General features: G+C 45.1%; 2 protein-coding genes across 7 annotated transcripts in view; one reads left to right on the forward strand and one right to left on the reverse strand.

Moving 5' to 3' along the window:
- Nucleotides 1-7,491, reverse strand: part of LOC111864845 (clavesin-2) — a 52,149-nt gene extending 44,658 nt beyond the window's left edge. For 2 of the 3 annotated variants that reach the window (XM_023852400.2, XM_023852398.2), the window contains exon 1: nt 7,381-7,491. In XM_023852400.2, coding sequence (XP_023708168.1) covers nt 7,381-7,383 — 3 coding nt within the window. In that variant the 5' untranslated portion in view covers nt 7,384-7,491. The remainder of the gene's footprint in view (nt 1-7,380) is intronic. The other variant, XM_023852399.2, reaches the window with a different exon arrangement.
- Nucleotides 3,362-22,801, forward strand: LOC111864844 (b(0,+)-type amino acid transporter 1). Of its 4 annotated transcripts, none has more exons than XM_023852391.2 (13): nt 3,362-3,515; nt 10,769-10,799; nt 12,066-12,212; nt 13,696-13,797; nt 14,486-14,764; nt 15,999-16,124; nt 17,054-17,153; nt 17,420-17,464; nt 17,865-17,988; nt 19,412-19,612; nt 20,689-20,838; nt 21,489-21,657; nt 22,377-22,801. In XM_023852391.2, the coding sequence occupies exons 2-13, from the start codon at nt 10,775-10,777 to the stop codon at nt 22,454-22,456; spliced, it is 1,548 nt and encodes a 515-aa protein (XP_023708159.1). In that variant the 5' UTR covers nt 3,362-3,515; nt 10,769-10,774; the 3' UTR covers nt 22,457-22,801. The 4 variants fall into 4 exon arrangements, with proteins under 4 accessions (XP_023708159.1, XP_023708162.1, XP_023708161.1 ...); XM_023852394.2 differs by having other exon boundaries at nt 12,069-12,212; XM_023852393.2 differs by lacking the exon at nt 3,362-3,515 and adding an exon at nt 10,470-10,633.
- Nucleotides 22,802-23,669: the final 868 nt, after the last annotated feature.

Below are 23,669 nucleotides of genomic sequence, written 5' to 3' on the forward strand. Positions count from 1 at the left end.
CATCAGGTGACACTTGTTAACTACATTCCCCTGTGTTTCTCTTGGTGTTTTCTCCATGCCCTGGCCAGTGCTTCCATCTGGCAGTAATCATACAGAGTTATGTTCTGCCAGTGTCACTTCATTTCCTTTGTGCATGTGTGCAATATGTTATAAATTATGCAGATGTCAGGTACATCACAGGGCAATTCAAATGGCTGTTCCTCTTATGTCACTAATTTCCTGTGTTGTGTAAGGTGTAACATGTGTTTATCTCTCGGGAAATACTGAGAAGTGTGTTTAGGCTCTTAAGAATGCAGTTTGTTTTAAACAGACTGAAGTGAACAAAACTTAACCCATGTTGCTCGAAGTGTCATACATCAAGTACCATCAAAATATGTAAAGTAACTATGAAATGGTTTAGGTGAGCCTGTAATGTTATCAAGCACAGTGGTAATTGTAAGTAAAAAAAAGGCTGTTCCTGTGCGTAATAGTTATGCCTTGAAGACCCGTGTGGAAGTGGACGTATACTTCCACCTCTCGGCACTAGATGGAGGTGAGCAGTCAGTTTCACGCCCCATCCACTTTATTCTTGGGGCAGGAACCCTTGATACCCATTGGCTGGGAGGCTGGGTGGGTCACAGAGTCCGTTTGTATGCTGTGGACAAAGGAAACATCTTGCACTGCCAGGAATCGAACCTGGGCTGTCCAGCCCATAGCCCACTGATAGACTGACTGAGCTATCCCAACTCCTGGTAATTATATGTACCACTCACAAACTCTTATGTCTTTTACATAAATCTTGCAAGAATTAACCAGTTGGTTTTTGTTACAGAGTCAAGCTCGTTTGCTATGAGGCATGAACTGATTTTTTAAATATTTAGGCAGACTTCAGGCTGCAAGGGGTTGACAGGAGTTAAGTTCACCCTGTCACGTGATACACATGTACAGAGTGTATAACAGAGGGTTTGTCTGTTGAGGTGTCACTTGGCTTATAATTAGTTTGTTCCTGAAGTCCATTTCTCCTGTTCTCTTGCTCTGTGGGAGTTACTCACTAGGAGACATCGCCTCGATGTTCTCTTTCTTACTCAAGTTTACTTTGATTTGAAATTCTGCCTTTCCATTCAGGAAATTGTTGGTCTCCGAGTTCCTGCTCGGTGTATCAGAGACTTTGCCTTGTTCAATGTTTGCTCCTCATGTAAAAATTGTCGCTCTGCTGGATGTGCAGCAGCTGCTAAAGTTTGCAGGGATGGACGTATTCGGAGCCAGCAATGTTTTCCTCAGTTGTTTTCTATACTATGCTATAATTGTTGTTATTATTATTATTATTTGGATGTTGAGTTGGCACATACATGAGTAAGAATTAATTGAGTTATTGTTATTATTATTAACTTCTATGTGTGTGTCGCCGTGTGTACAGTCCCTTCTCACCACACAATGGCATAACCACTGGAAATATTTTACTTTTCTCACCTATTAATGACAACTTTAATTTTTCATGGAATTATTATTAATGTATTGCTAGTATACAGACTTCCTTATTTTGTATTTGGTTTGTTATTTTTGTGCCCTTTTGCATACTCATGCTTACTTTGTAATTGGCCTCTGAGCTGTTAAGTTCGCATGCATTTAAGCAAGAATTGAATTATTATTATTGTCATTATTTTTTCCGAATATTTATACTTTATGTTTCCCAATTCTCAGTAACAACTTAGATTTATGTTAATGAAATTATTATTATTACTTTGTTTGTTCGTTCACTAGTCTCCATTAATGTGTTTTCCTCCTGTGCTTGCCTGTGATTTGTCTCTGACTTTATGTCATGTTTGTCTGTAATGTAACTAATTACCTGCATGTATACTGAGCTGTGTCTGTAATTGGCCTTGGAGATGTTGACTAGGCACATAAATAATAAAGAATTGAATTGAATTGAGCTGAAATAATCACTGTGCATGCGTGTGTCATATTTTTGTAGGTTGTTTAACAACAGTCAGTAGCTGCAATGTGTAACATCCGATGATTGCATGACAGATGTATAATTAATTGAAAAGGTTTTGGGAGCAAGGCGGCCGTGGCGTAACTAAGGTCATATCCCGGAATCTGCCGGGAGGGTCTGAGGAAAACCTTGTAATAACCGATGTCACTGATGAGATTCGACCCGAACACTTTCTGAATCCAAACCGCTATGTCAACCTGTTCACTGGAGATTCATATTGTATTCTGGATTACGATGCCTGATGACGGTAGCAGTATGCTCCTTCGAAACTTTGAAACCTGTCTACGGTTATTTCATAACTTTTTCGTTCCACAATCTGAACCACGTGTGGAACGTTTTCTTCTGTGGTTTGTTCCAAGGCTTTCTTTTGTCTTCTGAGAATTCCGAAGGAAACAAAACCTGGACGTCCTACAGCACGGAACGAAAATAGCGTTGGAGTTCCTTATGATTATGAAACAAAAGCCGAACGAAACCGGTGTTTGCCGGCTGCGAAATCCTGCTTGGCTATATTAAATAACATAAAAGTACAACAAATTATGAAGCTACAGGAAATTCCAGCTACGTAAACTGCAGTTCTTCCATCTCGGTCATTTTTGCCGACTTGGTCAAGTTACTGCCCCTTTGGCTATGTCGGCAAGTCTGTAGACAGCTTTAAAGGCTCAGTCTAATGGAGAATGCAGTAAGATATCATGACAGTCACTCTATAATCTTACCAATATGTACGCTAGCCACGGCCTTTAAAGCGGTTTGTAAGTGTTGTGGTAAAGTTCGGATTTTCACTTCCAATACACGTATATTGTAAGTGATTTGATCAACGCGTTCTCAGGCAACAGCTCTGCAAACGCGGTCCAACACGCAACAATAGAGGGGCTGTGTTTTCTGTTCATGGTCCGTGCAGAGAGAATATGAGAGAATATAAGAATGGCAGAGAGAGAGAGAGAGAGAGCGCCCCACATCAACAAACCCGCAACTGTCTGAAACCCCAGATGGGTGATTTATTCCAAGACTGACTGGCCGACTGACCGTCGGTCGTAACATGACTTTGACTTAGGAGACAGCCTTAAATAGGCGATTCGTGAATGCATGTGGCACATACACTAACCACTGTGCTTTAAAGGGTTAACCAGTTAGACTTCTTCGTAACGAAACGCGGTGTGTTTTCTGTGATGCGGGAGCTGAATTTTTAAATATTTTTAACGGATTTCATGTTTCGAAGCGTTAAGGCATAACTGACCTGCTGTAAGGCTATGACCGCCGGTATCTTTCGTGTCGCTTCTGTACAAAGAGAACCCCACAACCTGCACGACACATGTGTCATGAGATTTGCCGATAGAGCGCGGCGCTTGTAAGGGGAATATCTCCGCTTCGCTGCACGCAAAGAACCAGCAATTACTAGTTAAGCCTTCAGGGCTACCTGGCACCTAACCGCGCGTCCGTTCGGGCAGTAAGAAGCCCGAACTGCTGCAGGCAGCCTCGATGTACCGTTTGTATCCGCGTCTGGAGCAAACATTTGGACCAGCCAAGTGAAGTGACATCACAGTCGGTAAGTTTTCAGAAAATTACCCTCTATACATTTCCTTTTATTCGTATGTTATGGGATTTATTTTATATGGGCTGCAGAAATGATGGAAAATCACTGTACACCATTGTAGGAGCTTTATTTATAAGGATGTGGCCATCTGCACTGTTTGTTTCTGTCACTTAACGACCAGCATCAGGAGGATATGCCCATGCGACTGTACAAAAGCACAGAAATCGCAAAGAAAGTTCAAGCAATGCGTCAGGTTGGATCCTTCCTGCACCATATCGAAACAGATCGCTTGTCAACAGAGACAGTTCCCGTTCTTACGAATAATTTAGCAGCGCGAAGCGCTATTTCCCATAGGCGCAGTACTGTGAGGGGCTTGAGAAAGTCGCCACGCGTAATGGAAGTTATCAGTTCCATTGCCTGTTACGTAACGGGCAAGCATCGGGTACAAATTGTGCTGTAATTATTGGGGGGGAGGTCTTAATCTATAAAATATACTAATACAATTTTATAAGAGAATATTTCCTTTCATAATTTTCCTGGGGAGTAAAGCGCGGCCGGGGCTAAGGCTGGCAACCTTACCGCCATCTGTGAGCCGATTGTCTAGATAATGTGGGAGCCTCAACGGCTCACAACCCTATGGGCCTTCATGACCTGTTACAGGGATAGCTTTACTTTTTTTTTTTTTAGCCATGATTAACGTTCACAGTGGCCGCGGAGGCTGAGGCATGAACAGACTTCTCCCGCTCGAACACTGGGGGTAGTGAGCTCGAATCCCAATCGAGGCATGGGTATCTGTGCGCTCACGCTGGTTCCTTGCTCGCGAATTTTTTGTACCCTGAAGATGAAGGCGATACGTTCCTCCGAAACGTCGGTTTACACCATATTTTTACTGCGCCACGTCCCAGAAGATAGTCACCGCCGTGAAAACTTCAAATCATACATGTTTTGAGAAGCCCTAACCTCTTTCCAGACTGATAAGCTTAGGAAGATAATATTAAAATGTATCTTGAAAAAGCATGATGGGCGCGTTGACCAGATTAATATGGTATATCACAGACTGTATTAGCGGGCCCTTGTGGAGGCTGATGGTAAGTCTCCAGGCTCCGCTGAGTCGAGCCTTGCCTTGACCGGCTTAGCAGACATGCTCAGAAATGTTGCCTGTGGTGTACGTTAGAGTGAAACGAAGCTGCAGTCGAACTGATTTCTTGTAGAATGTGAGAACGGAACAAGGCGACAGCCTTGTGAAAATGTTCTGTAGCTTCCGCTTTGATGGCGTTAACCAATGAACCATTGGAGGTGGGTGTGTGGTATTTGGTACTGGGATAATTCTTACAAATATGTACATATTATTCTGAGACCGCGCGAACTTTGAAGTTAACTTGGGTAGATATTTTATTTCATTCTTTAAAGAGTGAATTCCCTCTACATAACCAACCAACCAACTAACTTCATGGAACTGCCCTTCTTGAGAAGCCGCCAGTTGCTCAGCTGCTCAAGAACTTCCCGACGTTTCACGGAATCCGAAGGTTCGTTACCGTGTTCCTAATAGCCCTCCACTGGTTCCTATCCTGAGCCACATCAATCCAGTCCATACCAACCAATTCTGTCTCTCTAAGATTCATTTTAAAATTATAGACCAACCTAAGTCTTGTTTTTCCCAGTGGTCTCTTTCCTTCTGGTTTTTCCACCAGTATTCTACACGCGTTATTCTTCTCTCCATTCGTGCTATATGTCCTGCCCATCTCATCCTCGTTGAGGATGCAGAATGCAGAGTTTTAGTATCTTGAAGTCCGTACCTCACAGGGAACACACTACGTCTCCATAGCAACGCCCAACCGGTTAATGCTGTTTAGGGAAATAATCGCTGTTTATTGTGAGACCCATACGGAACACATAAACACACTGTGTGGGCAGAATGCAGAGTTTTAGTATCTTGAAGTCCGTACCTCACAGGTAACACCCTCCGTCTCCATAACAACGCCCAACCGGTTAATGCTGTTTAGGGAAATAATCGCTGTTTATTGTGAGACCCATACGGAACACATAAACACACTGTGTGGGCAGAATGAAGGGATTTGTAACGTTAACAACGATAACTGCTAGGTTTTAAGTGTTATGAAGTTCTTCAGAAAAACAAAACACGTTAAGAGTAAAAATAGTAACAAATATGCAAGACTAGGAACCCATTACAGTAGGCATGTAACCTTCATGACTTGCGCTCCGAGCTATCGTTTGTTGTAGTGACATTTCTTCCCCACCTGAAAAACAGCGATAAGACACATGCAGTTTATCTTCCCGCATAATTAGCGTCCTGTTGCACCTTTACTGCGTCGTCATTGTTTTTTATAACTGGGGCGTACGACTCATGCATGAACAACGGCTAATCCTTATCGCGTTACACACATGTAATTTCGTGGATGATTATTAGAGTGTCGGACCGAGAAATTTGATAGGTTTACTCCGAATTCACTGAGTTTATATTTCAGAGAAATGTTTCATTTTTATGCCAGCGCAAAAACCGTTGAAATATTCAAAAGAAATTTACTGAGGAATACCTAAGGACAATTATGTGGCGTATAGACCCGTTGCTAAGCGGTGACTGCAAACAGCTGCCGTTGGTAGGTAAAGCAAAGAACATCCACGCACGCAACAATAGAACAACGATGTTATGCAACTCGTTTGTAAGGGATAGATTGGTAAACATGCGTCTACAACAATAGGGTTATTGTTCGGCCCGTGCAATGTCGTTATGAAGAAGACAACTGTGGAGTTGAAAGTCATACTGTGAAGAAAAGACTTCATGTGCTCTGTAGTTACAGTGAGGCTGGTACAATTACTGTATAAAAATCCGTTGCAAGGAAACGACTAGTGAAGACTGAGAAGACTTAGCGCTTGCTAGAAATTAGCGATAGTGTGTAATTATTTGTAGTTCCGAGTTGTGTCAATAAATCCAATATCCAATCCATACCCCGTCTATAGACCCGCACTCCCAAATACATGACAATTTTTTTTGTTTTGAAAAAATCGCGTCTACACAAAAATGGCCTAGACGATGCCCTGAGAAGCTTCGAAGAGACATCTACATTCCTTTTCCTGTAATACGAGGGCCCGGCGGTTGAGAAACCCTCTACTAGAGGACTCTGTTCAGCCAAACATGGACCCTTGTTATACCGTCTCAAGCACAACTTCAGTTGCTGCGATATTCTGCTACTGTTCGCAACTACTTGATAATAGTGTTTCCAAATTCCCGACTGATATTCATCTTCGGGATTCGAGAACGAGAACTCAGAATTCACGAAATAATACAATATTCCTTATTTCTCGTGTCATTTTATTTTCGCGTTTTTAAACAACAATGAGTGGCCATAATAATAAACAATTAATGATTTTGTAAGATTTGAGGTTTTCACGGCGGTGACTATGAAGAAAGCAGACTGCTTGTACCGGTTCTCAAGGTATCTTCGCTTGCGGATTTTCTTATTTTTCCTTCTACCCTGAAGATGGAGGCGGTGCGTTCCTCCGAAATGTCGGTTAACACCACATCTACACGGTGCCACATCCCAGAAGACTGCTTTCTTCAATTAATAATTTTGTTTTCTGTGATAGGGTCACACTAAAACTCTCTGAGGTTTTGTGTAAAAATACAATATAATAATAATAATAATAATAATAATAATAATAATATGTATCCTTTATTATTATTATAAACCAGTATGTCGTGACGATATTATAAAATTAAGGAACATCTAAAATGTATTTCTCCCTGATAGATATTTGGTAACAGAAAACATCGAGAGAAGGGCGCACAAAACAATTGCCAAATGAAAATTATTTAAGAAATTGAGGGATGAGAGTGGGGAAGACAAGAGCGACTCACCATTGGCAGAGAGCAGAGAGTCGAACACACGACACTTGCGAGAGTTACAAGCAGCACTGACTGACCAGATGGTCCCTGTCGCCCGTCCTGGAAATTCCTCTGCTCCACGTGTCAACACGTCTTGCTCGACTTCTCGACTTCAGCTCTCGCAACATTTCCTGCTTTTCCGGTTTATCGACTGATTTATCTCTGAATTCGGAAAACATACAAATTTCCGAGAAATGCCGCGAAGAAATTCTCGTACGGAAGACACTACTTGCTAGCAAATTGTGGCATATAGACCCGCTGCTAAGCGGCGACTCTGTAAATAGTGACCGTTTCTGGGCAACGACTCGGTAAACACATTCCCGTTTCTAGGCTGCAGATTCTTAAGAATGCAAAAGTTGGACGCAACAATAGAAGAACTGTGTTCCTGTGTGGTCCGCATCGAGATGTTATACGAAAGGGACAAATTAGTTGTCAGTTCACCCGTTTGGAGGCGGGGTTGAATACCTCCACCGTGACCCTGCGAGCCGTAGGAGGCTGCGAAAAGGGAAGTCTCAAATCTGAGACAGTAAAATATGGTCGCGAGTCCTAAGGGACTGGGACCCCAAAAAGACTGAGCTGGCAAGGGCCAGCAGAGTATACAAAAGACAGACCCGTCCTCTCGCCAGAGACGCTTGACGCCATGACGAACGGATTTGGCGGTAAACCGCCAGTCGTTAAGTAACTTTGAATTTGACTTAGGCTTGACCAACTCAGTTGTCAATTTAAGTTGAAGGTTGACAGTTCAGGTGAGCGCTGTAATGAAGTCTGAGAAGAGGTGACGCTATAGTTGAGTGAGTTGAGTTGAGTTCTGCACGGGAAGCTGAAGAACCTCCACTGTTAGAAACCACTGTCAGGAAACATTCAGTGAAGAATGAGAAGATTGTGCTAGTGATTGTTAAAATGTGGAGATGAGCGATAGCGCTGTAATTACTTATATTTCCGAGTGGTGTGTTCAAGTGGTCAATAAATTCAATTCAGAACCTAAATAGCGTCTATAGTCACACACAAAAATCGTGACACTACGTAAGGACAGCCGTGGAGACCCATAGGGTTGTGAGACGTCGAGGTTCCCGCATTTTCTCTAGGTAATCGGCTCACAGATGGCGGTGAGGTTGTAACTTTACGAGGCAGCCGCCCTTTACTCTCAGGAGGATTCCTGGTACTCATTTCTGTTAGAATTTGAGTCGATCCCATGGATATAGTGCGGCTGGAGGGATTAGGTCAATTAAAAAAAAATTCAGTGTCCTTATCGGGAATCGAACCCGCGACCTTCAGCCAACTACGCTACCGCGTGCCCCGAAGATGTATATTTTAAGAATATATTGGCTCGCTTTTGTTTAATTATTCCGAAAACCGCAAGACTCGTGGAAAAAGAGCGTCGGACACGTCTGTTTCATTTCTCTTTACAACGTCTGTCCGAAACAATTTCCTGCTCCAATAAACATTCAGCGAGTTACGCTCGAGGTGCGCGCTAAGAAACGTGTGAAGTGTCCGGTGTTGTCCGATTCTAACTGAAATTTGAAAAGAAGAATACCGTCTTCTGGGATGTATCGCCGTGTAGATCTTGTTTGAACTGACGTTTCGGAGGAACGTATCGCCTCCATCTTCCGGTTCCTCGCTCGCGGATTTTTCTACCTGAAGATGGAGGCGATAAGTTCCTCCGAAACGTCAGTTCACAAAAGATCTATCCGACGCCACATCCCAGAAGACTTCATTCTTCATTGTCACCGCCGTGAAAATATCAAATATTACAAATTTTGAAAAGGTTTGTAAATTCTAATTAAAATTTTCAGTAGTAAATTTAATGAAAATCCGTTCCGCCTTTTTCGAGTTTTATGCTTCAGAGCAGACGGACGGACAGAGGGATTTCAGTAGGCCCTCTCATCAGTTATTCGAGCGAGCCTAGAAACTGCAGGAAGCAATGTGTCAGGCCGCGCCATAGCTCAAGCGGTTAGTCGCTGGCTTCCGACTGCGGCGGCCCAGGTTCGATCCCGGGTCTGGTCAAGTGGGATTTGTGGTGAACAAAGTGGCGCTGGGGCTGGTTTTCTCCAAGTACTTCTGTTCCCCTGCCAATCTTCATTCCACCAATTGCTCCACAATCACCCTCACCTATCATGTGGGGCTGGTACAATAGGCCAGAAGTGGCCGCACTACAAGGGACTTAGTCCCACCCCACTAGTAATAAAAAAAAGCAATGTGTCAAAGCCGTCTTCCTCTCACCGACGTGGGGAGCTTAATGCATTCTACGCATTAATTGAAGTCATATTTGACCTTGGGAAGAACACGAATTTCTGGTCTGACTTGTCCTGACGTAATAGGAAATTGCTTGTTACACTCGAGACGTTAGGACTTTTCCCAAGACTGCAGTAATGACAATTGCTATTCTGGGATGTGACGCAGCGTCGTTTGGAACACAATTCTCCGTCTAGACACCGTCTAGTCTGGTAGAAAGAATATCAGCTGTTTTCATAGTCAAGGCAGGAAAGTGACGAGGATGGAGGCGGTTTGTTTCTCCGAAACAGTGTAATGTTCCCAACAGATTGCATAGCGTCACATGCCAGAAGTCGGTGAGGTGCTCAGGTACTTGCACTAACGGGTGACCGTCACATTTCCCCCCACCTTACAAGATTATTTGTTAACACAAAACTCAAAGAACACCCTTTCCAGAATGGCACCAAAGATCTTGCCATTTAAAATGAAAACAATATCTTAATTACAAAAGGTTAATTAATTCCGTCCAGTGTGACTGATGTTTTTTTTTAATCTTTTACCCGTTACACGTTTGGGTCCTATAGACCATCTTCAGGAGGATATCAAGACAATTAGACCTTCTGAAGGTGGTCTATAGGACCGAAACGTGTAACGGACAAAAGATTAAAAAGAAAAAATAATCAGTCAAGATACTAAAACCCTGCGTTCTGCCCACACAGTGCATTTATGTGTTCCGTATGGTTCTCACAGTAAACAGCGATTATTTCCCTAAACAGCATTAACCGGTTGGGCGTTGCTATGGAGACGGACTGTGTTTCCTGTGAAGTACGACCTTGAAGATACTAAAACTCTGAATTCTGCCCGCACAGTGTATTTATGGATTTCGTATGAGCGATTTCTTTGTTTGGTTTAAAGGAGACGCAGTAAATGTTCTGAGGGACTCAAGCAGTGCTTTAGTTGTTTTCATACGCACAGGCAGACAGACATGGCGAAACTAATAGGCACACTTCTGTAAGTGAGTAATTCAGAATTTATCGCCTGTTAACTTTACTTCCCCACTTGCAAGAGCAGAGTGTATCAGTATAATGATCAATAGGAACCAGGCATAAGGTTCAGAACACCTCGCCATATTGTTATTCTTTGTTTACAGGACAAGATGGCTGCCCAGGCGACGCCTCAACGTAAGTAGTCCAACACAAATAATTCAGATGTCACGGTAGACCAATCAGCGTGGTGTCCCCAACGAAGTGCTCGCCTTGTGTTCAGGAGACAGAACTGTGATAACCGTGATTACCAGAGTACAGAGTTCTTGCAATTATCATAGCTTATGTGTAAGGCTTTAGAGTTGTATTCTGGAGATCTTTGGTTCGAGATCAGGCCGAGTTACTATCTGTGCTGCTCCCTGACTAAACCCTGAAACAAGGTGCCGACAAGTGAGGGAAGTTACGATCCACTTTCAGTACTCAGACAGTAGTGAAATGTACCCTGAGGATGGAGGCAGTATTTTCCTTCGAAACGTTGGTACTGACCCACGAGATTATTTGTCAGCACAGCCCGGAAGGGAACAATATTTTGTGGCTAAATTAAAGGGGGCTTGTGGCACACATGGGACAGAATTCTGCCCCCAGCTTACAGACCGTCTCTGGGGCCCACACAGCCTCCTGTCCCTATACCTAGAAGCTAAGCGGCCGGGGCGTGAGGCTGACAAGACGAACAGTGTTTGCATCTATAGTGCCACCCCCCACACGTCTCAGTGACGTGATAGTTAAGTAAGCAGAGAGACAATGCCTTGATTACATGTTTTGAGTTGTTTCACAGAATTCTATGTAAGCTGAGTTGATATGATTCTGGTGGCCAGTGTGGGAGCCTAGCAGCCAGTGAGTGACAGGCAGCAGTGGCAATACAGTTCTTGTACAGCGTCAAACCCATCCGGTTAGCATAGCGGTAATGCTGCAGGTATCTATTCTGGAAGTGGCTGGTTCGAATCTCGGTCAGAGTAGGTTTTTCGTGGTATTCCTCAGTTCCTCCTGGAATATGCCGGGATAGTACTTCGAATAGGCCACGACCACCTCCTTCCAAATCGTTCCCAGTTCTTCCTGCCTGCTGTAGATGCCGTGCAGTGTAGCTGCCAACAGTGTCGTTGAAACAAGATACAAATGCTACAGCTCGAGAATAGAGAAAACTACATAATGAGGAGCTTCATATTTTGTACGCTTCATCGATTCTTTAGGGTGATAGAAATCAAGGGAAAAAAGAGGGTGGGACGTGTAGCACGCTCTCGTGCACACTTTTGGTCGGACAGTCTGAAAGGTCTGGTTGATACCTAAACGTAGATCGGAGGATAATATTAAAACGGTTCTGAAAGAAAAAGAGTAAGTGGATATGGTTCGTTGTGAACATGGTAATGAGCCTCCATGTTCTGCTACTTGTAATACACTTTGTTGCAGCAGGTGGCCTACACAACAGGAATCCTGTGGCTGAGAACAATAGAAACAGGCCTGTTGCGCAAGGAGACAGTTTGCAGGAGAAGGTCCATCTCAAGAGGGAACTGGGGCTCTTCAGTGCTGTGAGCCTTATCGTCGGAGTGATGATAGGTGACGCTTAATTCTTGGCTAAGTTTTAGTACCTCCTCCTGAGTTCTACATTAAGAGCACAACGTTTCGGAGCCTGGCTGTGCTTACATCGTCAGGCAAAATGTGTCATTCCAGTTTTCATTTTCGGCACCTTGAATTCACGTGGAGGTAGGCCTACATAATTCCTTGCGCCCTTGTCTCTAAGTAACCGGCTCGAGGTTAGCTCTTGCTAAGGGACCTAACTGAGTAGGTGTTTCCCCCCTCACCTGAGGACAGAAATAGGCCCAGTTTCCGAAACGTCGTGTTTTCTAGTCTCTGGAATACCGGTCGATGGAAAAGTCCAGAAACCCAGTAGTTCTGTTTTGCGTTGTTCTCTGGTGATATTGGGGCACGCGGTAGCGTAGTTGGTTGAGAAAATGCTACAAGCTAGAAGGTCTCGGATTCGAGTCCCGATGAGGTGGATTTTATTCAATTTACCTAATCCTTCCAGCCGCCCTGTGTCCTTGGGGTTGACTCGGCCTCTAACAGAAAAGAATACCAGGAATCTTCCTGGGGGTAAAGTGCGGCCGGCGCGTAAGGCTGACAATCTTACCGCCATCTGTGGGCCGAATGTCTAGAGAAAATGTGGGAGCCTCGACGTCCCACAACCCTATGGGCCTCCACCGCTTGTTACAGGGATAGCTTTACCTTTTTCCTTTTTTTTCTCTCTTTGGTTCTATTTCAGTATTACAACAGAAGTTAAAAGCGTGTTATCAATAATGTATATATATATATACACTACCACAGTCAATAAGTTCGTGGAATGGCCGCAAAGCGCCGTACGGGAATTTCCCACCAATATGTTTCAGCACTGTTTTCGACAGCTACATCAACGTTGGCAGACTTGCATAGCGGCCAACGGCAACTATATTGAGGGCAGATGTGGATCTGGGTAAGTGTTTGTGAATACCTTGTAATATGATAGGATAAAACCACATTCCACGAACTTAATGACTCTACCAAGTATATTTAATAACAGTCACCGTAGCCGAGCGGTCTAAGGCATGTACTGTCTTCGCTCGCTTGGAAACCGGGATCGTGGGGTCGAATCCTACTCGGGGCATGGATGTTTATTTCGTGTGTGTGCGTTTTTGTGTGTTTGTGTACAGGTAGAGGCCTTGCGACGAGCTCATCACCCGCCCAAGGAGTCCTACCGAATGTGTAAGATCTAGAAAAACCGAAGTGAACGGAGAAGTTCATGGAGGTAGGCCTAGGCCCACTGGGGCTGTAGTGCCAAGAAAAAAAAACGTTGAAATCTTACTACTGATTATTAATTAATTCAGTAGGCTTTTGCCTTTCACTTCTCGCCACGTTAAGTGCTCACACACCAGCCAACAGTTGTGTGTATGTTTGTTTCTCGAAAGAGAGGAATTCGCTTGTGAGTCCCTGTACCGGACGCGCCTGTGAAGTGCATTACAGTGTGTTGCCCTCAAAGGCCTGACAGTTTCCACGGTTCTGACTGCAGGGTCTGGTATCTTCGTCTCCCCCTCCATGGCGCTGCAGGAGGCGGGATCCGTGGGGTTTTGTCTCATCATTTGGGCGACTTGCGGAGCCATCTCTTTGTTGGGTAAGCAACTAATATCTTTGCATGTATATTGGGCTGACAATCGGTAGTAATCCTGTGAGTTACGGACTTCAGGATACTAAAACTCTGCATTCTGTCCACACAGTGTATTTATGTGTTCCGTATGGTTCTCACAGTAAACAGCGATTATTTCCCTAAACAGCATTAACCGGTTGTCGTTATGGAGACGCATTGTGTTTTCTGTGAGGTACGGAGTGAATGTATGAATTCTGTATAAATGAACTTCAAGTTTGATGTTTCTCTTGACTCGCGCGTGTGTGCGCGTGTGTGAGTAAAGTAGAGGGCCATTCAGTGATTGAGTGTCCGCTCGATTCAGCCCTAGTAAAGGGGAGTGACCAGTTGTAGTCAGACTCCTACTCTCACCGAAGAGGAGGCCCCATTTCAAAATATGTAGGGGACTTGAAAAGAGCAAAAATATGGTCATGGGCCCCGACGGGATCCGAAACAAAGATTGACTATGCTGTCGAGGACCAGGAGCAATTTGCCTGAGCCTGAACTTGTTTGTTTGTTTTCCTTGGATAAGACCTGGATCAAACCGACTACATAATTTCATATCCTCCTTTCCAATCCACTACCATTCACCTACAATGCCGCCATTCGAAGCTGTATAGTCTGGCTGTTGGCAATGTCGGTAAATAAACAACCAATAAGAAGCAGATGCATTTCTCAGGGGCGCTGTGTTTCGCTGAGCTGGGTCTGTTGGTCCCCCGCTCAGGGGCTGAGTATGTCTACCTGCAAGAGGCGTTTGGTGGCTTGCATAAGTTTTGGGGCCCTTTGCCGAGCTTCCTGTGCTCCTGGGTGTACGTTGCCGTGCTGAGACCAGCCGAGGTGGCCGTCATTATCATGGCTTTCGCGGAGTACGTCTGCCAGCCCCTGGAAATGTACATTGGCCACATTGAGGAAGGATCCAAAGGAGTCGCCAAGAAGTATATTGCACTTCTTGCATTGGGTGAGTAGCAAAGCCACACGCCGTAACACCGTGTAGTCTTACACGTCAATACAGACGTTTAGGAGGAATATGTTCTTCCATCATTCATTTAGGCAGCATGTTCCTCCGAAACATCGGTATCCGCATACAAGTCTGCACCGTGTCACAACCCATAAGACCACAGTTCGAACAGTCGAAACCTCAAGATTTGCATAGACGTTTCGGTCAATCCAATAGCATTTCTATGGAAGGAAGGACGCTCCTTTTCACAGCAAACATCTGTGGCAGCTGCAGGACATCTGTGAATGGCGTATCTGCCACATCCCTATGCTTATTCCTGTTGTGTTGTGGTCGAGGAATCCTTCTTTGCGTTAACAGGCTTCAGGCAACATTCGCAGCTCCACAGGCAACAGCAGACGCCCAAAGCAGTGCAGTGGGAGGGGGGAGGGAATTGTCAGGCGTAGAGGTGGAAAGGGGGGTTCATTGGTTGAGGCACTATGCTACAAGCCGGAAGGTTGAAGGTTCAATTCCCGATGAAGTCATTGGATTTTAAGTTGGCCTAATCCTACCAGCCGCATTATGACGCTGGGGTCGACTCAGCCTCTAATAGAAATGAGTACCAGGAAACTTCCTGGGGATAAAGGACGGCCGGCACATAAGGCTGACCTCAACTCCATCTATGAGCCGACTCTCTAGATAATGTGGGAACCTCGACGTCTCACAGCCCTATGGGCCTCCACGGCCTGTAACAGGGATAGCTTTACTCTCTACATGTGGAAAGAGAATATCATGGGAGAAGCGAGACAATAAAAGCAGCATTTTCTTGAAGGTTCCAGGCTTCGACCCCCGTGTAGTGTGAAAGTGAAGACTTTAGAATGATTACAGTTAGTGGTTTGAGACGAGGGACTTTGTACACTTGTCTGAGCTTACGGAGTAGCGGACCTCGGGGAAAACGTTTTGTTGTGCATATCATGTCGAGGAGGACTAGTTACTGCCTTTGTCTGAGAGATGGCATTAATCGTCAAATAGCCTGAACATATCATTCGGTAATATATGCACATTTTCCTTAACTGCTTTAATGCAAAGGAGAGGGAGGAAGGAAAGGGGATGTAGATGACAGTAGGCGTTTCCCCTCCCGGAAATTACCAGACGATGTATGGAGCCAAGAGTCGCAGTAGTCCCAAGCGCAATATAGCAAGGTCAGGACCCTTCGGGACTGCCAATGTACCCTGTTAACAGTGCTTGCATGTCCCAGGGCTGCTGACCTACGTCAACCTCATGAGTGTGAAGCTGTTCGTGCGTGTCCAAAACGTCTTCACAGTCAGCAAGTTGATGGCCTGTCTTATCGTCGTTATCAGCGGGATATACGTGCTTTGTGAAGGTAGGTACTCGGTTCGTACCCAGTCCTGCCTGTTGTGGAGGACAGACGCCTGATTTTGTGACGAATTCAGAGACAGACACGAGTAGGACAGGAAGGGGCGTGTCAAGGAAGGTGGAGTCTTGGCGCTCACAGTTCGGCTCCTGTTGAGTCCAGGAAAAGATTGTGACCCATAGCCCCGGAAGGGGTGCAAGAACAAGTCGGATATTTACCGTTTTCTCCTATACTTTTGGGAAAAGTTAAGAAAATATGCCAAATATTAATTCCAAAACTTGGAAGTGTCTGAAAGCATGTTCTCCTATCGTGAATGCTATAGAGGAACCAGTTTCAATAGTCTTATATGGCTTAAACCTAAGCCTGCAAGCAAATAGTCTGACTTACCGCTGCCCAAGGCTATGAATTCGAAATTATTCAACATGAGGTAGCATTGGGTATTGTCTCAGCACTTTAACCATGAAGATGGAGGTCGCAGCTTTCTCTGAAGCATTGGTACACGTCCACCAAACTGCACAGCCAACCAGTAAATTTAACTTGAAACTCTTTCCAAACAGAACACGGTTTCTACCTGTGTCCATGATAGTTGAACTGACAGCCATGTTAATTTATTGCTAAGGGCAATTCGCATTCGTAATGGGATATTGGGGGAAATAAATAAAATAAAAATACGGGGTTCAATAATTTTTCCAATGAATTGTTTTCATCATAAATGTCGAAAGCCGACGACAGAGAGACTATATCCTGAGCCAGCTGCATCCAACGCGTGCAGTGCGCTGTCGGCGCGCGCAGCATNTTCCAGAGCCAGCTACCGGCAGAATTAGTACCAGCTGCATCCAACGCGTGCAGTGCGCTGTCGGCGCGCGCAGCATCACGTGTTACTGTATAGTGAGGTGAAGAAGTAACATTGGAACTGCTCGAGCTGTAACTGCTTGCAGGATATACGGACAACATAGCAGCGGGATTCCAGGGTTCGAATTTCTCCCCGCAAAACGTGGCCCTTGCATTCTATTATGCCCTGTGGCCTTTCGACGGCTGGTAAGTGTTTAAATTCAGTAACAAGCTATCAGGTCACGTGGTGCTGTTATCATGGCCAGTTTCCGTGATAACAGATGGGACTAGTTTCTATTGTCGCAAAGTCACAAACCTTTATCTCAGGTTATCAAGGAGCAATAGTTGGTAACAAATTGAAGTATTGTTTGTAACTGGAATGGGGCACGAATGTGCGGCAGTGAATTATGATTTGCGCAAATGCTGTTATCGCCTAAGACAAAGGACTTGCATTATTTCATTCTATTTCACAGGTCAACGGTGACAACTGTAACTGAAGAGGTTAAGAAACCAGAGGCGTAAGTACCAGCTGTGTGACAGTTAACTTCACTAGTGCCAAACGTCGAAATTTCCGATCTCTGCCTTGTCATTCGTGACAGCATATGCGAGATGTTTGATACCCGCTGAACGAACACATTTTGATTGAATTTGATTTTGGAAGGGTGGCTCACACAGTCAGTTTTTACTGAAAATCGGACAAAAATAACGGACACTTTGTACGACGGTCTGTGCACGTCTAATTCGCTAAATATTTATCCGACCAAAAATTATTTCGGACAAACGTAGAGAAAATTAAACCACGTACTTTAAGCCAAATGTTTATTTTCTTTAAGTCACGTGATTTTACAGATAATTACATATAAGCGAGCGAGAGCACCATAACTGTATACATTTCCTAACTTGTTGGGTGTCCACTAGGAACATTCTGCGAAGCGTCGTGATTGCCGTTCCCATGGTAACCGCCATCTACTTCATGATGAATGTAGCGTACATGAGTGTCCTCAGTATCCCCGAGATGACGTCATCACCAGCCGTGGCTGTGGTAATTATATTTCTACTCCGCAAGTCTGCTAATTCATTCCTTTAACTCGGCGGTTCTCAAATTTTCGAACCTGGGGACACCCTAGCAACACATTGCGCATTTAAGGGCCTCACATGCCTCCACATTTAAATTATCCACGCATCAACGTAAAAGATAGTAATATAACATAATTTTTAATAATATTTTAATGCTTGTAGCATGTTTACAAAATATTCTTATGCCTGTTACAATGTAGTTTATTACCTAATTATTTCATGACAAAAATGACTGAGTCATCATTGCACCTTGATGCAATTTCGTGTTCAAACATATTATCACGTTTATGAATGACGATAGACGGGGTTTGGATTGGTAATTGGATTTACTGAACACTTACAGACGTAACTACAAGTAGCTCTAGCCCTTTCGCTAATTCACACGCCCCGCAGTTCACCGCGGCACGCACAAAGTCTCCTCACTTGTCCGTGCCTTCAAGAGTCATTGCCCGGTAACGGCTTTCAGCGGCTAATGTTCACCTTACTCTGAGTTCCCGAAAAAAAAAACCGTGCCTCAGCTACAAGTTTCTAACAGTGGCAGTTTAAAGCGACTGAACTTCAGTTCTCTAACTCACTCACTCACTCACTCACCAACAAACTCTTCACTTCCTTGCACTGCACTGACTCTCACTAATTATCCTGGTCACATCTCGATACGGACCTCACAGAAAACACCGTTCCTCTGTTTTTGCATCCATGAGCATCCATCGTTACGGACCTCGCAGAGAACACAATTCCTTTGTTGCCGGTTACGGGCGGTTACCTAGTAACAGCCGTAGCCTAATTGTTTCCCTCGCGGCCGCTACCTAGCAACTGGCCTGCATGTTACAATATGTTATACCATTATTCCAGTTAACATGTTTTGTGAAATATTAAAACTATCAAATACAACATTCGTGTTCCTAATAACTTAAAATTAAGGGGGGGGGGGAAATCTCAAGGCACAGTGGTAACTAAATGCATCGCCCGCTTTAACATCCCAGAACTCTGCATTTTCTCCCAAACGGCGTTCAGTCTATGCATTTCTGAGCCAACAGCGTTTTCTACTGTTCAGCATCAACAGGCTGGTCTTTGTAATGGACTCTCGATGTGTTTTCTGTGTTGTAGGAACTTCATTTGTGATTATTATTTACATACATTTCAGTCTTTGTGTTTTCTTTGGTTTCCCTCCGTGCTAGAGAAGATGTTGAGTCGGTAGCCAGACTCCACGAAACCACTCCAGGGGCAGTTCTACCTTTCCTTTCAGCCCTGCCAGTGTTAGCATTGCCCCAATGCCTCATACGTACTTCCCGACGCTTTACCTTGTTCACTTCCCACCGCTTTAACTCATGTTCACCCAGCCTTGACGTGCAGAAGAGCACAGCATGAACATGTGGGCTATGTTGCAGACACTTGCCGACAGGACGCTGGGGCCGGTGAAGTTCCTCATCCCTCTCGGAGTGGCGCTGTCAACGTTCGGCTGCGCGCTCAGCATCCAGTTCAGCGTGACGAGGTTGTGCTACGTGGCCGCCAGAGAGGGACACATGCTGCAGGCGCTCTCGTACATACATACGCGGCGCCTCACCCCCGCCCCCGCCGTGCTCCTCCAGGTCAGCAGCTGGCCACTAGCTCACTGCGCTGGCGAGCGGATCGTACGAATTGCATTAGAGAGCTCGTGGCCTATTCAAGCTACTACCCTGGCATGTATATGGAGAGACTGAGGAAAACACAAAGAGCGAGATCCCGAGCCGAGATTCGAAATCAGAACCTTCCGAATACGAGGCACGAGTGCTACCCTCACGGTACCAGTAGTAGGAGCTTTCATTATGAGCGTATGGCGTAACTTCACAGCATAAAGTCGTACTTGAAGTGCTGATAGTCACTCACCTGATCAAGAAATTGTGTTTTTTCTTTCTGGAAACGAAACTTCCATTACCGTCTCTACAAAAGCCTGTCATTTATACGCTGATTGAATCGCGTCCATAACTTCACGCCTTATACTCTAAGATAAATTTTAATGTTGTGGTAGCATAGTTAGTTGAGGCACTGTGCTACAAGTCGGAAGGTCGCGGGATCGAATTCCGATGAGGTGAATTTTTTCAATTTACCTAATCTTTCGAGCCACACTATGGCCCTGGGGTCGACTCAGCTTCTAACAGAAATGAGTACCAAGAATATTGCTGGGGGGGTAAAGGGCGGCCGGTGCGTAAGGCTGACAAACTCACCGCCATCTGTGAGCCGATTTTCTAGAAAATGTGGGAACCTCAACATCTCACAACCCTATGGGCCTCCACGGCCTGTTACAGAGATAGCTTTACTTTTACTTTTTACTTCTCACATACACTTAGGCGTTGGAATATTTTTTCTCATCCGGAAGGTCTTGCAATGAGGCTCTCTTCTCACGTATCAGTTTTCTTGTGTGCGCTACTGTGCTACACGTTGTATCCTACAAAATGGCAAACAGAAGTACCCGGTCTTCGCCCGGGACATGGTTCCTCACTTTTGAGAGTGAGGATTCGATTCGCACACAGAAACTCTCCCACAAGGCTTGCATATCGCTTTAACAGCCATTGTTACCGTACATATTGGTAATAGTACGGAGTGAATATATCTTAATATATTTGAGTTCATCTTCTTTGACATGCACTGACATGAACGTAATTGCACGCGCTTCTTCTCGGTACAGGGACTGCTGACCCTTGTTTTCGTCGTGGTCGGGGACATAGCGTCCCTGATCGACTTCGTGAGCTTCCTCATCTGGATCTTCTACGGTCTCGCGATGGCAGCGCTCCTGGTGATGAGGAAGACAAAGCAAGATGACCTGAGGCTTTACAAGGTGCTTAAAATGTGTTTAAGACTCATTAACGTAATAAGATATTGCTTTAACCAACTGCGGTCCGAAATTCATGTAAATATGTAAACAGCCTCTTCCTTCTTCACAGTAAACAACGTCTCCATGACAAAGACCAAATGGTTAATTCTGTTTACGGAAATACTTGTTCGCTGTGAGAACCACACGGAACACTTAAACACATTGTGGGCAAAATCCGGAGTTCTTTAATGCTGAAGCAGATGGTACATACTATCACGTGACAGAGTGATTATAAACGGGTTTGGTTGGGTAATTGGATATGCTGGACTCTTACTGATCCGTGACTACAAGCAATTATAACCATTTCACTAATTCACAAACTTTACAGTTCACTAGAGCACACACTTAAGTCTTCGTCAGTCTCCTGGTAACGGCTTCCAACGGCGGACTTTCCCTGGGTTCCCGAACCCTTCCACGTCTCAGCTACAGCAGCTGTCGACCGACCGAGTCACTCATCAACTGATTTCATTCCACTGACTGACTAAACTCGCTCCTCACTAACTCTCCTGCTTATATCATCTCGGCACGGACCGCACAGAAAACTACGTGTCGTTGCCTAGTAACGGGTCTATATGCCACAGTATAGTTACCGCTAACTTTTTGTCTGCATTCAGGTGCCACTACTGTTTCCGGTGTTCATTATCTTCGTGTCGCTGTTCCTGTGCCTCGTGCCCATCATCACAGACCCATCACCGAGGTACTTCGTCGCCCTGGTGTTGATTGGGCTCGGCGTGGCGGTCTATGTCCCTCTGGTGTTCTACAGACTCCGGCCTCGGTGGATGGGTGCGTATGTTAATGGGTTTAAATTCATCACTACAAAACCCCTCCCCTCTGAAGGCCGCAAACATTATGTAGTTCACAATTAATTCAGAAACCCAAGATTCCGCATAGAGACTGGCTAGGGGCTGGACTGCCTGGGTTCGATTCCAGGCTGTGTTCTCCACAGCGTCCAGACCGATCCTGGGGTCCACCCAGCCTCCTATCTAATGTGTATCGGAAGCTCTTTCTCCGGAAGAAAAGCGGCCGGGGCGTGAAGCTGGCGACTCACCTCCCTCTAGTGCCAAATTCAAGAATGGCGGAGCTGTAATTCCCCTACTTCTTCATGGCATGGTGATTAATTAAACACAAGGGGCAACTTTAAATTTACCTGTTCTCAAAATTCTGCCGCCCCTTCTAACAAGTTTAACGTCTTCACTCTCAGAGGAGCGGGCGAAGCTTGGGATCTTCCCAACAAAATGAAATTTTTGTTATTTTTCCCTTCAATTTCCCTTTTACCTACTCTTCTACTGTTCTTTATTTCCTTTTTCTCTTACCTTCGGTTCACCGCGGCGGCCCGGGTTCGATCCCAGGCCAAGTTAGGTGGCATTTGCGGTGGACGAAGTGACAAACGGGCAAGTTCTTCATTGAAGTCTGAAAGTGTGGTGAAGATTGAATCGAGTATTTCTGGCCCTTCAAGACACAAGAAAATGGCGGCTTGTAGTTGGATGTTTCTGTTGTTTCAGAAAATTTTTCGTACGTCATACAAGTCCTCATGGAAGTGGTTCCCGCTGAAGAACCTGCAGTAGATCGAATCGGCAGCTGAATAATGTATCGAGCCAGATTGAATGGTGAGACCTAAACCGTCGCGCCCTCTACGGTAATTGGTGTTCGCTTTGACTGGTCAACATTCTTCAGTGTTTGCACATCCAGGGATTTCATCTGTGGTTGCCTGTGGCCATCTTGGGAAGAGCCTGACTTGTTTAGTTTCCCCGAATGCGTTCAGAGGCGCAGTTGTTTGAACCTAACGTTAGAAGTTTGTGTGGATGACCCAGTTTTCAGTTCAGCGCTATCGTGGAGCAAACCTGTGCGTTACGATCCGGTCCGACTTCATGAGATGAGCGTGCGACTCATTAGGGCACATGCAAATAATATTTTGTAAAGCGATGAAGTCATTGGATTTTTCAGTTGACCTAATCCTTCCAGTCGCACTATGGCCCTGGGGTCGACTCAGCCCCTAACAGAAATGAGTACCAGGAATCTTCCTGGGGGTAAAGGGAGGCTGGCGCGTAAGGCTGACGACCTCACCGCCATCTGTGAACCGATTGCCTAGAAAATGTGGGAGCCTCGACGTCCCACAACCCTATGGGCCTCCGCGGCCTCTTACAGGGATAGCTTTATATATATATACAATAATGTGCGTTGAGGATGCATTTGATCTGAAGTTCAGATACATAATTTTGCCAATTATCAGCAGCGACAACCCTAAGTGGGGGGTACGGTAAGTGTCTGGATGTTTCAACCCTTTGAAGTGCAAGAAGGGAGGAGGAGGTGGTGACAGCGAGCGAGAGAGGGAGTACAGTTTACGGAGAAGACAGAAAACTTCTCTTTATTTGGAAGTTCCCAAGCAGAAAAGTCTCTGCTTTCTGGTAAAGGCAGGTTTGCGGAAAGTCGACTTAAGTTGCAGCCTCGCAGGAATCTCATTTAGCGAGTGGGCTGATGTAACTGGGTTCGAGTCTCGGCCAGGTCACCACCTATCATGACTGAATGCTCTCGTGGTTTTGTTCAGACCCTTCAGGAAAATGCTGCAATTGTATGTCGATTAGAATATGAACGGAGCTTTCCTAGTTCACGATCTGTGACTCAGCCTACCGTTCGACGCTACACGGCCTCAGCTACTGGCAGCGTCGGTAAATAAACGCGCTAGAACAGACGCTGCGTCTTCATGACGACCAGTCCGTTAATGCCGTTGAGGGAAATACTCGCTGTTTTTCACGAGAATCGTACGAAACACGTAAATAAAATGTGTGGACAAACTG

This window comes from Cryptotermes secundus, unplaced genomic scaffold (assembly GCF_002891405.2).
Source record: "Cryptotermes secundus unplaced genomic scaffold, Csec_1.0 scaffold1850, whole genome shotgun sequence".
NCBI classification, from domain to species: domain Eukaryota; kingdom Metazoa; phylum Arthropoda; class Insecta; order Blattodea; family Kalotermitidae; genus Cryptotermes; species Cryptotermes secundus.

Coding starts and splice junctions, on each gene's coding strand:
- LOC111864844 (XM_023852391.2), top strand. CDS start 10,775: ATGGCTGCCCAGGCGACGCCTCAAC. Junction 12,213..13,695: donor TATCGTCGGAGTGATGATAG/GTGACGCTTAAT, acceptor TTCTGACTGCAG/GGTCTGGTATCTTCGTCTCC. Junction 17,465..17,864: donor GAGGTTAAGAAACCAGAGGC/GTAAGTACCAGC, acceptor GGTGTCCACTAG/GAACATTCTGCGAAGCGTCG.